Source organism: Grus americana, chromosome 1 (assembly GCF_028858705.1).
Source record: "Grus americana isolate bGruAme1 chromosome 1, bGruAme1.mat, whole genome shotgun sequence".
In the NCBI taxonomy this organism is placed as follows: domain Eukaryota; kingdom Metazoa; phylum Chordata; class Aves; order Gruiformes; family Gruidae; genus Grus; species Grus americana.
In genome coordinates, this window is record NC_072852.1 from 205,417,047 (window position 1) to 205,433,621 (window position 16,575).

A 16,575-nucleotide genomic window follows, 5' to 3' on the forward strand; every position below is an offset into this window, starting at 1 on the left:
ATAGCAACTAGAATTGTTTTCATACTGCTTCATTTATTTGGAACAATTTTGCTGAACTGATTAAATAAGGCTATATAGAAATCTATGTCTCATTAAGCATTGTATCACCTCAAATGGTTGTAAATTCACTTTCATATTGTACTTACAAAATAAGGAATAACTGACTTTATTATATAGGGAAACTTGTTAATGGCATCGTATGGAACTCAGATCAGTTCAGTCCAAAGCTTTGTATTCTGAATCAAGACTTACCTCCTAACATTTTCAGTAGTCATCTCTACCAGAATCACTGTTGAATTCAGTTAATCATGCCAAGTCTGGGGAGAGTTGCATTTTTGGAAAACTCCAGTTTTCATCCTTTAAGATTTCCCCAGATGGAGAGAAAAAGCTAGACTCCAGACCTTTAGAAATTAATAATTTCTCATCTCTTCCTCCTTCTCATGTTTCCTCTTGATTCAGCTGTCTGATCAGCATTGCATTTCTGGCTGCTTCTCCTTAGTTACATTGATTAACATGTGCACTCTCACTCTATTCTTTTCCGTGGTATGAGGTGGAGAGGTAATTGGGATTAATTGGGAATTTTCTATCTTAAATAAAATGGGCTTTCTGACATTTAACTGACTGACATGTTTGTTAAAACGGTATAGTTCTAGCCACCACCTTAGTAAAACATCAGAACTAAACAGCAAATGGATTCCGATAGGAAGGTTATTATGAGAGGGTCAATTCTGCTGGAGCCCTGTACCTCTGAGACTGTAACTGCTGTACGCTGCTCCAAACTTAAATCTATTAATGTTGGGTTCCTGCTATTGTAGAAGTTATGTAGCCCGTGCCACCGAAAAAGTTTTTGCAACACCATTTGCTACTTTAATTGGTACCTTTACAATACTACTTGCAGAAATGTGGTTGTGATACCGTGAATGTACATTTCTGTTAAACCTGGCAGGACAATGCTGTCTTGTTTAATCACTAGACTGAAGGGTTCGTGATAGTTATGTCTAATTTGTTAGGACATCTCAGTAACAGGCTAGTAACTTGTCTCTAGGGAAGAGGAGCTTGCTCACTACGGAAACTTTTCATCATTATTGTCCCATTTGTCAAGCTGTAGACAAATAGCCACATACGGCTGGGGCCTGAAAAGCAATAGAGCATGAGCCCGAGGGCCAACATACTCAATGCATTTTTAAAATTAATTAATCTCCTGTGCTTCCTCCCTCTTCTCTTGGTATCTCCTTTCACTTTGATTCTCCTGAACTGGCAGCTGGGGTAATATTTGTTGACAATAGTGTGGCTGTGAGACTAGAGCACATGTCTCTTAAGCAGAGCCCTGTCAGGGCTGCCCCTTCATCCAACGTCGTGGGCTGCCTTAATTGGCCAAGGTCAACCAGCTTTCTCTCAGTACATTTCCATAGTCCCTGAGGGGAAGCACAGCTCTAGTGAGTGATCCAGTGGGTCCGGGGACATTAAACTTTCACTTTCTACTCTAGCTTAGTGTATTTTTTGAAAGAATTGTTAGTGTTTTAAGGGGGTGGGGATGACTTATCAACAGTGATAACACTTGGAAAAGTTTTTTTTAAAAAATACCAAATTACAAGTTCTTTGGGATAATTTATTACGGTTGGATCAGTAACGCATTTCTGTTCATTTATTACTTTTGAAATTATTTTAAAAAAATAAAAATAACAGAAAGTTTAAATCAATAACGATTATTTATCCATATGCCTACTATACAGACATTGCCTAGAATTTGGGGCACATGCAGATCATTAAAATGTAATTAAAATCTAATAACAACACATTGCCAACAGACTGGGAGTAGCTCCTCATTGGCAAACATAGCTTGTTACAATGCTACCCTACAGAAAATTCTGTCATTCCAAAACTCTTAAATTTCATATCCTCAGATGCATGCCTTCAACAAGATTGAGGAAGGAAACCCTATAAAGTGCTCCAGGGAAGTCAGAAGCAAAATTACTGGTCATGTATTGAGTAATGAAAAGACCGTAGAAGAAAAAAAAAAAAAAAAAAAGGCAGAAGTTAATTGTGTTTGTTCATTCCATAATGAAAACTACAGGCATAGCCATCAATCAGTTGCACAGATAAGAATACAGATGCCCATATTGAGTCATGTCAGGGGCCATGGACATTCACTTTAATGATAATACATATGGGAATTAGCATTACTAGACAAGAAAGTTTCAAAAGCAGTCTAGTAAAAGTGATAAAGTAGGGGATGAAAGAGGGAAACATCTGTATGATTCTTCCGGGGAAAAATGTGGATGATGAGACGTGATGACCTTATGGAATTAACTCAGAATTAGGACAGGAATATAGAGTTTAAAGGACTGTGAACTTGTCTTCTAACACTTTTTTTTTTCCCCTCTCATTATTGAAAAACAAAGTTCAAGCTTTGTTAGCATTCACTTAAAGTCAAATGAACACAAAAATATAGTAAATCCTAAGATGGAAGTGCAGGAACCCTTCAACTCATAATAGCTAACTCATTCAGTTTATAGGTATGGCTCTCAAAACAGTGTTTTAAAAATATTTTATACGTACATTATGATCATTTATATGTTTTGGACATGTAAAGAAGTGATAGAGAAGTTGTGCTATCTTGTCTTTTATATATGAAACATTCAGGGTTTATTAAAGAAACTTTTCTGTCCTGTACAGTTAGCTATCATTTTCTAATACCCTTACTTAAGTGGCCTGTTTCTGTTACTCAGCATCATGCTCCCACAATGAATTAAAATGAGTGAAGAACAAACTATGGCACACAATCACTAGCAAAACAAAACAGAATTAAGATGAGTTTCCTGTATATAGATCCCCTTACTACAGGTCACCTGTTTGTTAAGTCTAGGACATATATTTGGCTTCCATTTTAACATTAATATAAGTCTTAAGGAAAACAAAAAACCCCAAAACTTCAGTGGTCCCCTAAATCTCACTTTTGCTAGTAGAAGGAGAAGCCTCAGGGTACTGGACAGTCCTACCTTCCCAGCAAGCCTAGCAGTTTACAGGAGATGATAGTTATGTCCAGAGAATGTGAAATGTTCTATTTGCCATCAGGAGTTTCATGCATATTCACCTCTGCAAACTACTAATAGAAGGTACTGACTGATGAGTAAGTTCTGCTTAGCTTAAGGGAGAGTCATGGTTGGAGCCATGACCTGCCCAGCTGTTGTTTTGGGAATACTGCGAGTGGCCAGTGCTTTGATAGGAACCAGCAAAACAGTCCGCCTTGTTCTCAAGGTGAGAGGAGAAATGTGACTTTTACCTACACATTGGTCTCTCCTGGGAGCAAATTATATAGCTTTCTATGCTAAAGTTTATTTCAAAAGTCAGATTTGAAAAAATATATCAGAAAAAAATGGATGTTACTTTACTGTTTAATACATACAGAACTATATTGATATCACAGATCATGGTCAGGAAGAAATCTCACCTGTTAGTGACAAGGTAACATGATGAAGTAGCATTCAGTCATGTCTAGAGAGAGATGGACATTCAGAGATCTAAGTTCATGCAGGCTTCCTATGATTTTGAAGAAACTGGTAATAGCTAGATCCACATAAATAGGGAAGTTCTCTAATGTTGTGCACCGAAATGCCACTGTTAGGTGCCTGGATCCTGGGACTGAATCCACAGCCTTAAGATAATCTTGTGGCCTTTATATGCATCTGTGAACTGCATTCACAAAAGCTAGCTTAGTAAATGGAGAGACAGAGGGCATATGGATGCCTTCAAACCAGAATTTGCAGTGTCCTGCATGTAGATACCCGAGCCAATTGCCTGTAAACAAGCTAATGAGCATACTGAGGGCAGTCCAGCCCAAATATAACAATCTTGTTATCATAACTAATTTGCCTGGAGAAGTCTACTCCTAACAATTCTGTACCTGAATGAGATCATTTAGAGCCTGCCTTATTATTTCTGTGTATAATTTGTGCAGTATGGGCCTAACCAGGGGAGTTCTAACTAGAGAGCTACTGCACTTCAGTTGGACTTGGTTTCCTACTTTTAGTGGAGCTGCAGTTCAAAGCTGCAGTTTTAATGCAAACACACCTTTCAGATTCCTTTTGCAGACCCTGAGCAGTGAGAAGTGATGGGTTTTCGTTTACTTCCAAAGTGGTTTTCTGTATATATCCGAAGTACACACAAACAGGAGCTCAGAACAACTTAAAAAACCCCCATTTGACATGACCTTCTCCAATTAATATGAGGACTAGGACAGCTGTGTAGGAAATAGAAGAACAGGACAAAACCTCCTGGACCTTGGTAGAAAGAGTTTTATTTCAGCAGCTTGCCAGTTTAGCAACATACTATGCAGACATCCAGAAGATGCATTGGAAGGACTGTGATCCCCGTAGCACTGCCATTAATCATCTTTGGTGAAACATTTCTCATGAAAACTACAGTTTTATAACACTAAAGGGGAGGCATAAAGCATGCAGCTTGTAACACAGTTTCCAAACTGGGTAAGATCAGATTTGTCCTTTAGGAAGAGATAAAGAATTAAAAAAAAGTTATAGTTTAACATCTGTACAGATGTTAAATGCTGTGGAAAGATTAAGTAGCAGTGTTCCCTCCAGACAGCAAGCATCCCTTTGAGGTGGGAGGGAGAAAGCATCTGCCTTCCCCTGCGCGCATCAGCACTGTTCTCATTCTAACAATGGGAATCGTCATTCTCTATTAAGCTCATACTGAAAGCTCTGATAAAAGCCTTAAAAAGCTCAGCAGAAAGTATTAATTCTGAGGGAAACATGTAAATCTGGATGAAATCTTCCATTCATGTTTAATCTCGCTATGGTAAACCTTGTAATTAAGATGATTAAATGACTGAATAAAACCCTATATTTACATCCTTTAGAATACCACAATGAAAAACCATAATCCTGTTTATGGAAAAAAGCAGTAGAGGCCTTTTAAAATGGAGACATCAGACAAAGCTTGTTATTTAAGTAGCTGGTAATTAATAAACCTCTCACTTAGAAAGGGTATATAAGAGTTAACTATCTAGGAGACCCATCTTGGAGAAAAAAATAATGGGGGCTGAGGAAGAATCAAATGTTATGTTTACATAAGAAAAAAAATGATAAAATGTTATTTTTATGGATGATCAAGTTATCCACAATTAATATATTTCACAAGGGACAGCTTAAGGATTTGCAACAAAAAAAGTATTAGTGGAAAATCTTCTAGAGTAGACACATTAAAATGATACAGGACTCCCAATGATGTCAGAGGCAGCATTGTCTAGGATTGATGTTCCAGGAAAAGCAGGAGGTAGAATCTGCAGGTAGCTGTTTGTCATAAGGAGTCTGCACAAAATCCTTTTCGTTGAACGTATTTTCCTTCACCATTCTGAAAGAGGGGATAGTGTCTCTTCCAAAAAGCTTTGCTGCTCAGCTGTTTCTCAGCAAAGATGGTAATAACTTAACAAGCTCATTTATTAAACCCAAGAAATAATTCTTCCATCTGAATCTGCACTGCAAATATTCTGAATATAATTCAGATGCACTTTTTTTTTTTCCTTATTTCCTCTGTAAAATATTTGGACAATAATCTAATGAAAACCTACATGAATAATCTGTATATATCACAAGTCTGTGTGTGTTTGTTCGTTTATTGCATTACCTCTTGATAATATATCACAGCATTAATAAACAGAAATCAAGTCTGCATACATATGAAACTTGTTTTCTAATTAAATTCTTGTAAACAAAAAAGAATGTAGTATTTTTTCAGTCAGTGGTGCTTTGTAAAGTCTCAGATTTTTCTAGAATTGCGTTCTGTAAGAATGGAATGTAGGTATTCAATCAAAAGTATTTACTTTATCTTCTACTTGAAAAGATATTAATAAACGTCTGTCTCTTTTAATATAGTATTCTTTCACTAAGTCATCTTTCTTTTCGCACAATGATATTGCCATTTTCTAAAAGGGCTCAATCCTAAAATTCTTAGGCAAGTTTATAAGTAGTTATTGACTTTAGCGACTGAGGAATGGTGTTGTGCTGAAGGAGGAATTGCTTACGAGGTTGTGGAGAATGATTAGGTTTGATATTGTATCATGGATTTATCTCCTGGGATAAGTAAGTGAAAATTATTTCTAAAGGTGCTGATCAATGTGAATAAATCAATACAGCGGAGCTTGTGGTGTTCATCCAGACAAAATCTCTGTCATCAAAAACATCTCCATAACTCATGGTCTTGTTAATGTTAGATGTTCACACATTTCAAACATGCTTTAAATAGTCTTTAGCTTAGATATATCCACTACAGTAGTTTAGTATTCACTTGAAAGTTTGTCTCCCAGGTGATTTTTAAGGACTATTTAGAAGAAAATACCATCTTTGCAAATCAGACACAAAAGCTAAAATGGAGTATCCAGAAAATGAATGCTTTTAAAAAATAAATAAATAAAGTGTTTAAGATGTCCATACACACAAATCCTTGAAGTTCCTCTGCTCTGCGAAAGAGTTCTGTAGCTGCAAGAGAAGTTTCATATTCACTGCTTAATTTCAGAATTGAATTCACACCCTTACCCCTTAAAGTTCTGCTTTTGTCCAAAATTATTTTTCACAAATTGACTCTGTTCTGGCAGTCATCTTTTGTAATGTCTTGTACCTTATTGCCAGAGCTTCATGGAATGAGTTATTATTGAAACATCACCAGCTGTGGATTTTTTTGGAAGGCCGTGGAGGTAGCTCTCCCCTTCCCAGGAGAGTCCAGCCACTGTACTAATATCATTTGCAGTCCCAGTGCAGAACCACAAGGACCTACAGCCCCTCAGTATTTTGCAAGTAGGGAGCTGGAGGGAAATCGCATGTGATTCTGCGTTACATGGTGTATAAAAGAAAGGGAGGCCGAGTCCCCTTCCCATTCACATGGGGTTGTGTTTACATCTGCATATGAATGCAACTTTTCAGCTTCCAGTGTTTGCTCCTCTACACTGCAGACCTTTCTTGGCATAGCTATGGTGACAAAATTATGCCAACAGGGGCTCAAAATATTTTTCTAGAAGCAATTTTCCTGCTGGCATAGCATACCAGTGCTCAAACAATATAAACTAAACCAACTGAATGCTGTCTGTGAGCACAGTAGTTTCCACAGCAGGGGTTTTGCTGGCCCACTGATGAAAATGAAAGATACCAGTTTTTCACCATCAAAGGCAGTGTGCGTATTACAGTAGAACATTGCATTGGAATCTGTCTAAATATAAGTTTAAAAGCATAGTTTTAGGGAAAAACTTATAAACAGTTTGATGACACATAAGGTGCATTTTGTGGAATGACAGCTGTTACAAGGCGTATGACTATTTCACTATTGATGCCCATCTATCCTTACACTCTCAGTTTGTTTGGGGAAATCAAATTCAGCTGCGGTGTCGAAACCCTCCCTCACTTTTTCTGCCTACGTCTTCTCCCTCTCAGCTTACTTATCATAATCAAGCCTTAGCATCGTGCACTCAATTCCATCACACAGATACTGTAGTGTCAAACTCTGATTATAAAGGCAACCATAATAAGAGAATGTACTCAGAAGAGAGAAAAGCAGAGACATGGCCAGAAGATAACAAGTGTTGATTACACTGATAATTGTAATACAGTAATAAACATTCCAGAATAAATAGAAACTGAACACATTTCTCTAGCAGAACTCAGAGGAGATTTTCTTTTCTGCAGCTCTTCCATCTGCAATGTGACTTTTTTCCAGGGCTCAAATTTGGAAGAAGAAAAAATCCCCTCATTTCCCTAAGAGGAAAAGGATAGGCTATACTGCATCTATTGAAAAACAAGATATTCTGTCTAGCATCGTGTCTCCAGGTGTTATATGATATGCAAATATAAAGACATACTTAGCTATCTGCAGACATTGCAGGAGTGCCAATTTGAAAATCAAAAAATGTAAGCTCTCTGGAATATCTACACTTTCATTTGGGAATCCACAGGCATTTATGATATTTCTGACTTCTAGCAATAATGCAGTTGTACTAGAAACTAAGCTATACAGCAAGAGGAAGCAAAAAAAATCACAGCTGTACTAAAAACAAAAGACAATTTGTATTCAACAACAGTATCTTGACACTGACATTTGGAACAATTTCTGAAGGCTTCTAAACTCTAAATCTTCTGTGACCTCAAGGCAGCATATTCACCACTGATGGCACGGAGACTATTGTTGTTACATTCAAGTTTAATACTGGGAATAAAACAACCTTGTAATAGACATTCTGCTGCTATTCAGTGGCATTTGCAGTATATGAGCTTTAATTACTCCTTTGATACTCCAAAAACTGTCAGCAGAACGGTGGATATTTAATTTTGGAAGTTCTGTAATCAAATACACGTTGTCTCTAAAATAGTGAGCATCCAATGATGAGCAAACTGTAAAGGACCAGCATGCACACAGCCTACCGTACCTGGTGAATGAAGTGGAGGGGAGCACATCAGAACAACTCCTTGACCTTCACGTACAGAGACGGCACTTCTTGTCCGACCGCTAAAATTCCCCAGATCTATCAAAAGAACAGACTATTTTAGTTACATAGCAAAGATTTTAAATTTTGTGGCTATTGTGACTTACATTTTATTTCCTCTTGTAAAACTGAAAGTTCCTTTATTCATATCTTAATCTATAATAGGAGGGCCTTTAAAAATAAATCTATTTCCATTAAAAAAATTCCATGTTGCATCAGCACTTCATTATTCTTTTTAGTGCACTTGGTTATAGTATCAAAGGAAAAGCAGCAGACAATATATTTACAAAACCATTTGATAGTGCATTTATTTCTTTTTGCTACATCCTGTTTGGTTTTTTCCACCTGTAAAAGTGATTCATGCACAGTGAAGAAAAGAAATAAAAGTGGAAAGAACACCTTAGCTAACATCCAGACTGATGATGTTGTTAACGTCATCCGGACAGTGCATGGCACATTGTGAAGAGAAGAAGTGAAAATCAGCTGCATTGGTTCTAAAACCAAATCTGGTCTATAGTACATTTACTCCTTCCTTCTGATTTCTCTGGTGTGATAAACACAGTCCAGGTGTGAGTAAATACATTTTCCCTCCAGCAGAGGAATAAGGAACATTTCTGTTTTCATACAAAAATTTTTGAATGAGTCTATAGGACGCTGCTATGAACAGTTCATTGTGTTTATTTAAAGCCTCTCAAACAGAAGATCCTATTACTCCATTTACCACAGGATACTCTGGACCTGGATTCACATTTGAGATGGATAGCTGTGCTTTAGCATCCGTATCTGTAGCAGAACAGATGTGATGGCTCAGTTCTGACATCAAACTAGTGTCTTCATCCATTCCTCAGTGCCAGCGATACCATCTAAAGCCTCTATTCACTCAGGGTTTTCCTAGAGATATTTCTCTCTGATGTGGATCACGAGGAAGAGAGCTGCAGTAAGGGTACCCAAAGATATCTTTGAAAAGGACACTGGAGCTCCAGCAGGCACTAAATGAAGATCCAGAATATGAACAGATGGGGCCAGTGGGAGCATCTCTCATTGACATTCAATGACCCATCACCATACCTCTTCATTTCTGCACACAGACCAAAGTGCTGGTGTGAGCCAGACAACACCAAACAGTTTGGATAGGTTGAGTAGAATTATTATTTTCTGAGTAATATTACAACTGTACTCAGTTGACAGTTCTCTGTCAGATGCTGAAACTCCATGTCTTGCTCCATGCCTAGTAGTGCATAAAACTGAAGTTCAATCATTTTCAAAAGTAATATGAGCTGATCTTTGATGGATTTCATAATGGGGATTAGGTGCACTTTTTAAGTGGAAATAGACTTATAATTCCAAATGTTTTTTCACATTTCTAAAAGATATTTTAGGCATACCCAGAAGCCTAAAATTTAAATGTATCTAAACTTGTGCTGGTTTTGGCCAAAGTAAGTCAGTGTTCTGATTTGAACAACAGATAACATGTCCGAGTAGAGAAAAGGTGGATGGGCTTCAGTAGAATTTTAACAAATAATAGGGCAACATTCCCAAATTATGCAAATTTTTGCAAGGCAATAGTTAATGAAACATTATATTGCATTTTAAAATAAGTGCTCTATGGGTTATAATACAATCTGGGGTAATTTCACTTAAAAGTGTCACCTAATTAATTTTACCTGATAGCATATTCTGCTGAAATGTAATCATTATTATCTTATGTCTAGAAAGTAGTGGGCTGGTATACCCCTGTATAAACAGTTATTTTGGATGGGAGAACTACTTACAATGAAAATTTTTCTTAAGAATGACTGAATTTCACCTGCATGTGACTTTGGGTCAATAACTTTATGTATATTTGTGTTAAGAAGTCCTGTATTTTTCTAAAAGGAAGCTGGTATATCAACCAAAATTGTCTGCAGCCTATTAAGAAACCAATGTTTAGCTTTCATTTTAATGCACAATTTAGGAACACAATCATCTTTATTAATGCATTATTGCTGAGTCCTTGTAAAAACAGTGTGTGTCCTTAAAGATTTTTTTCAAGGTCAATTTTTCAGGCAAGAATGACAGTAAATTACCATAAAATTTTTCTTGTAGCCTTCCTTCTCAAGAAAATATGATGAATCTTCTCTGTATGGGAGGCCTAAAACATGTAGTTTGATTTACTCCTCAAATGCCTTCAAAGCTCCAGACTGTGTGCACAAACAAACCTCAGTAAATTTAAACTGCGGACAGAACTTGAACTGATGTGCCATGGCTTCAACATGTTTTGAGAAGATGCTCTGAAACCAGAATAGCTGCTCTGTGAGAAATACAAAGGCCATTGCTCTGTATGTTGAAATAGATATTATCATAGAAGTATTTCCTTCCCCAGCATTTGGAGGGAAAAAAGAATCTATGTTGTAGACATCAGAAAAAGAGCTTTAATACTACTGACTATCTGAAACCCATACTGCAAGCCTGCTACATGCACTATAAAAGGATAATTGTATTTAAAAAAACCCAACCAAACAAACCCGCATTTGGATCATGGAATCAAATAACTGAATAAATGAAAATATTGTGAGTTCAATAGCAGAAGTTCATACCAGTGTAAGGAGATTCTCTGCAATTTATAGAGAGAGAGGGACAAGGAAGCGATTTTTTTACTACCTGTGATAGCACAACCTGGAAGCCTGTCAACACAAAAGAAGGGAAATTTGTGACATCTAAATTGTAACCTCTATAGGCAGAGGTAAAAGTTTTATAGTTTTTGCTAGTTTTTTCCTCAGATGAATAAATGCTATTTTCAAATTAGCTACAGTAACCTCAGGATTTTTTTTCCCATTTCCTGTTTTGTATATGCACTGTGATAGACAAATATTTTTTTTTCTCCAAATGAAAAACAAAGTCCTTTTTTATTTAAAAATAAAAGGCCTATGTGTGACTCAAGTTTCTGTTTGTTCAAACCAATTAATTTCAAACTAAAGAAGGAAGGTAACAAAGAGCTTTGAATTTCAGCTCTTTTTGGCTGTTGGTTCTATATTGGATTTCTTGTTAGCATACAGTGAAAAAAAAAAAGGATTAATGGGTACAAAAGCAGGGATTTAGCTGTAAAACAAATAAGTGTAGGAAAGCTTAAAAGGAAGGAAAGGCGAAGGACCATGCTTGCAGTTCCCCCACATTAAAATAAGTCCATTATGGAAGAATCAAATGAAAGGGAAATCTAATTCATTCCCTGTAAATCTCATCCATTTCATATCTACCCATATTGCAAAAAGAAGAAAGACAGCTAATAAAAAAAATATTCAAACCCCTATCATTTTACTTTAAAATCTCTAAAAAAAAAAATATATATATATATATAAAAGAAAGAGTGGACAGAATACGGCTTTAGAGGTGGGGACTGTAACCTCTCACATAGCAGTGCTGGCAATTGGATCAGTATTCTTGCTGCAGTATAAACCCATAACACGTGTGACATGTCAGACAGCCCCAGCCAGAATGAGTCTATCCATATTATTATGATGTGTATGGTTGGTTGATAAGAAATTGCCATTTTGTGCTCCATAGGTGTTCATCTTATGCCCCGAAAGATTAGATTTATTTACCCTTATCTCAGTGCTAGCAGCAAAGATGATAACACCTATTGTATTATTTTCAAAGCAGTTCCTGGGCTTTTAGCTCCATGACTTCCATACTCTTTAACACGAGGCACAGCCTTGACCACTTTGAAAATATATAGGTAAGTACGAGTCACCATTTCTAATGTAAAGATAGCATTAGCAATACATATGCAAAACACAGAGAGAACATTCAGGATGGAATGTGTGTGGCAGAGTAGCACAATTGTCTCTATTACTAAAAAAATCTTCAATTCAACAAATATTACATGGTGTCACTAGAGAACAACCTGTGACACAGGAGTGGTCTCCACTGTGAAAGGGAAACAGTAGAGAAATTCCAGGCTAGTGAAGACGCAAGACATGAAGCCTAATGGGTTTGGTGCAATGCTTCCTGGATGTCCTACTTATACTTATGCAGAATTAGCTGAGTGTACTACTCGACCTTTGACAGAAGTTGTAAGCCTGGGAAAAAGTATTCAAATCTCTAATCCAAAGCAACTGCCAGGTAGTATGGCTGTCTCTGCAGTGGCTATCCTCATTCTTCTGCAGTGAGATGAGTATGGGTGTCTTTCAGCACACATATGTACGTACTCTTGTGTATTTTGGAAGAATGACACTCACCACCACAGGAGTACCAGTTTAAATAACACCCAACAGAAAACAAAACACTTGTGCAGAAAGAGAAAGGAGAAATGGAAAATAAATGAGAAAGATCTCAAGGCTGTCAAAGAACAGAAAAGCTTTGCAGGACTAGCAAAATAAAAAACTAAATAAAGGGGGAAATAGTCTGCCATTGACAGAAGGACTTGTACAAAAGTTGGAGCAATTTTTACCACTTGATAGCCTTCCAATTTGCCTTCACTGTAGTTTGCCTTTTAGGTATGCATAGGAGGGATCGTTCATTCTCTGTGTTCATCAGTTGGCTGCACTTGATGGGAGCAACAGTGAATGAGCAGATTTTTGTGACCCTGACAACAGTCCACTGATGATTGCTATAAAATTAGTATCAAATTAAAAATGAAAAACAGATCTTGTTTTTATTTTAGGCAATTACTGCTTGGTAACCTGACATGGAAGCTGTGGAAGGCTCTGTAGTTCATTATCAGTGACTTAAACCGGTCAATTCACTTTTAAAATAGAAATTAGACTGGTGCAGAGCAACATCTTCTGCCAGCTCCATTCTGTGAGTTTAAACTATTTTATGTGCAAATTTATTATGAAGTTTAAAATGGACTTCGTAGGATATGTATTAATATGTTTAAAGACATATGCTGAAGATATCTAAAGATAAGTATAAAGCAGGTGCTATTCTTTCTAATAAGGTAAAAATAGCTCTACACAAGGTAAAATTCTGTCAGGCCAAGGACAAACTTATTCATTGCATTGTCACTACAGGGAGGGTAGCCTTCCTCTCCTTGTATTTGAAAGACAGGACTAAGAAATAGACCTTGAGCTGGAATTGTAGCTCTTTAAAAAAGGTAAGACTTACAGGGAAAAGAATTCTGTTAAAAATATATTTTTCAAAATTCCATTATATTCTAAATCAAAAACATGGTTTGACTGTACACTCTAAACAATGGGAAATATAAATATTGTGTTTAATAGCCCATAAACACAGGCTATAGAAGAATGAAAGGTAGGTAGAAAAAGAAATGACATGTATGATTGTACAGGGAACTTGTAAATTGGATGAATTAAATACAATTCTCACAGGATATCAAGAAGTCCAAAGAAATGAATAGATCATTGTGTATTGATATACATTTATTTTCTAGGAATGCCAGATTAAATAGGTGGAGCCATATTATTAGAGTCACTCATTGGACCTAAGAGTAACTTGTAGTACTGAAGACGTTAACCAGAAAAGGTGTGACAGGAAGCTCAGACAAAAACATTTCTGCCATGGCAGAAACATCATCTCACCATGGTTAATGGGAAAAGCGTACATCTTGAACTTTTAAAAATCACATTACCATAGGACTTTTAGGTGACAAAATAAGGGCAAGATTCAAGAACTTTAGAATGTATCATGTTTATTATCATTGCTGCTGTTGTTATTTATTACCAGAAAGCTTTGAATCCTTCATGGATCATCAGTCTGACATGACCTGAAAAAGGTCGTAATTTTTCTCAAAGAAGTTACTGTGCAATTATATAATGAGACACAAGAGAAAGAGAGTACAGAGAAGCAACGATGTATTTTAAGCCTGTACGCCAGCCACCCTGTGTCTCTGTACATCTGCAGAGCCATTGAAAAGTTTTAAGGAAAGAAGGCAGTCATACAGATGTTTTCAAGGAGCGCTGCCAAAAGATGACAAGGAGCACAGGAGAAAGCTTAAAGACTCCTGTTTGAAAATGTAAAAGATGAAGAAAGGAGGATGTAAGATACTGTATTTTCTTATATTTAGATCAGCATCTTCCAGAATCTTTCTCAGATACTACAACAAAGGGCTTTTTCCTTAGAAAGAAAAAGAAGTCATTAGGGATCTTTGAACAATGGTGGTCCTTGAGAGAGTTTTTGTAAAACGAAAATAATTTTCTTTCTGCCATGCTGTCAGCATGAACTACAAATGTACAGTATGGATTCATTAGCCCTGAACTAAATTTTCACTAGGACTGCGGAGGAGTAGTTAACTAAAGGGACATTATTTTTTCTGTCCTTAATGACACACACATATATATATATATATATAATTTTTATGTATTATAACAATTAAAAAATACCTGGTCTACTGCAGTCAGTAGTATTATCCTGTTTATTGTCTAGCTGTCTATGTCTAGCTGTTTTATCTTGCAAGTAGACAACATCTTTTTGTACCTTCTACGTTTCCTATCACAGAGAAGTCATGAATCCATAAGTGTGGCTAATACATGTTACTATAACAGAATTTACTACAGTAATAATTAACTATTTTGGTCAAGATAAGAAATACATAGAACTATTTCCTAAAATGATTTATTGATTCTTGTATGAAAGATAGTATAACATTTTTTCCTTCTTAATTTCCTTCACAAATTAGATTATTTTTATAATTAATTACATTTTATTAATTAGAATTTTTTATAAAAGGCAAAAAAATAGAATTTGCCTTTATTTACTATGCTATACTTATTAAAAGGGAATATTACTTTTCAATTAAAATATTCACTATCTGTAATCCTACATAGGTTTTATATAAAATATAAATTGATATGTTTCTTCCACAGTTTTCACTTGACCAGCTGCTCATTTTTTATATAATCTAATTGTTCATGGAAGGATACTCCAGGAGTCTTATGCATATTAGGAGCTTTGAAGAATTTTTTATTTTGTTACATCTAGTTTCAATAGTATCACTGAATACCATCAGTATCATCAATAAAGCTTCATTCTTCCCAGACCCTTGAAGAAGAAAGGGAATTTGTAGATACCAAAATCTCCATGAACTTCAGTAGGATTTCTGTACTCATAAATCCTGAAGTACTGGATCAAAATGAATTAGAAGAAGAAATATTTACATGCAGAATAAAATAACAAGATTATGTTGAAAATTATAGAGCTGCTATATGATTCAACTTGCCATGTTAATTGCACGATATCTGGGATGTTTGTGGTTACAGCTGTTGATGGTTATGATTAATTAACTACAATAATTCTGTGTCTGTCAGGTTTCATCTATTCTCACAAGAATCGTTTCAGCACACTTCTCAGCTGTCTTTCATATCTGCATATTGCAATATCAAGACAAAACACAGAACCAAGTGGAAATATTATGGTGAAGACTTTTTCATCTTTTCATTCCATTCATGATCTGTCATTTAGGAGCAACAGCTAAAACCAACCAACCAACCTTAAGCAACAAATAAAAGGAAAGATTTTAAAATACAGTTGCCAAAATTTAATCACCAAAATAAAGTGGATCAATAAATGGTACTATTTCCAGATCTTCTGAGCAAAAAGATTTTCCCAATATGCGATATATTTTTTTGTAAACAAATTTTTTTACATAATGTTTTCTGCATCTTGAGAAAGACACATTTCTATTTGCGTCCTTTTTAATACGCCTTCCTGGCACTGCATAGTATACTAACCTGTATACACTCTGTATACATGATATTGAAAATTCTACATTCTTACTTGTTTCCTTTGTATTTATGAGCGCTTTTTCCATTTTTCTTGTTTGTTCTTTTAGTCACTTTTTTCAATTAAATTAATTCTGAATATCCAGGGATAAATTGCAAACACCATTTCATTTGTTGTAACTTCCTTCAACTAGATGTGACATTTCCTTCCTTTAATTACTGACTAAAGACAGCAATGCCAGTTAGAATTTTGCGTGATTAAGTATGGAATGACTAGTACAGTACAGTTTCATATCATATGATGTCGTATAGTAGAATTGACAGTCATAGTCTCCTCCCTACAGTTTATTGGAACATCACTATATATGTGTTGTGGCTCATAGGAGGCTGATCTGTAACAGTGTTAGTAATACAGAGAAAAAAACTTTTCTGACG

At 35.9% G+C, this 16,575-nt stretch overlaps 1 protein-coding gene across 5 annotated transcripts in view; it reads right to left on the minus strand.

The window, feature by feature from the left end:
• CNTN5 (contactin 5) overlaps positions 1 to 16,575 on the minus strand; it is a 753,708-nt gene that overhangs the window by 199,182 nt on the left and 537,951 nt on the right. For all 5 annotated transcript variants that reach the window (XM_054805742.1, XM_054805482.1, XM_054805387.1 and 2 more), the window contains one exon: positions 8,429 to 8,524. In XM_054805742.1, the coding sequence (XP_054661717.1) occupies positions 8,429 to 8,524 (96 nt within the window). The remainder of the gene's footprint in view (positions 1 to 8,428; positions 8,525 to 16,575) is intronic.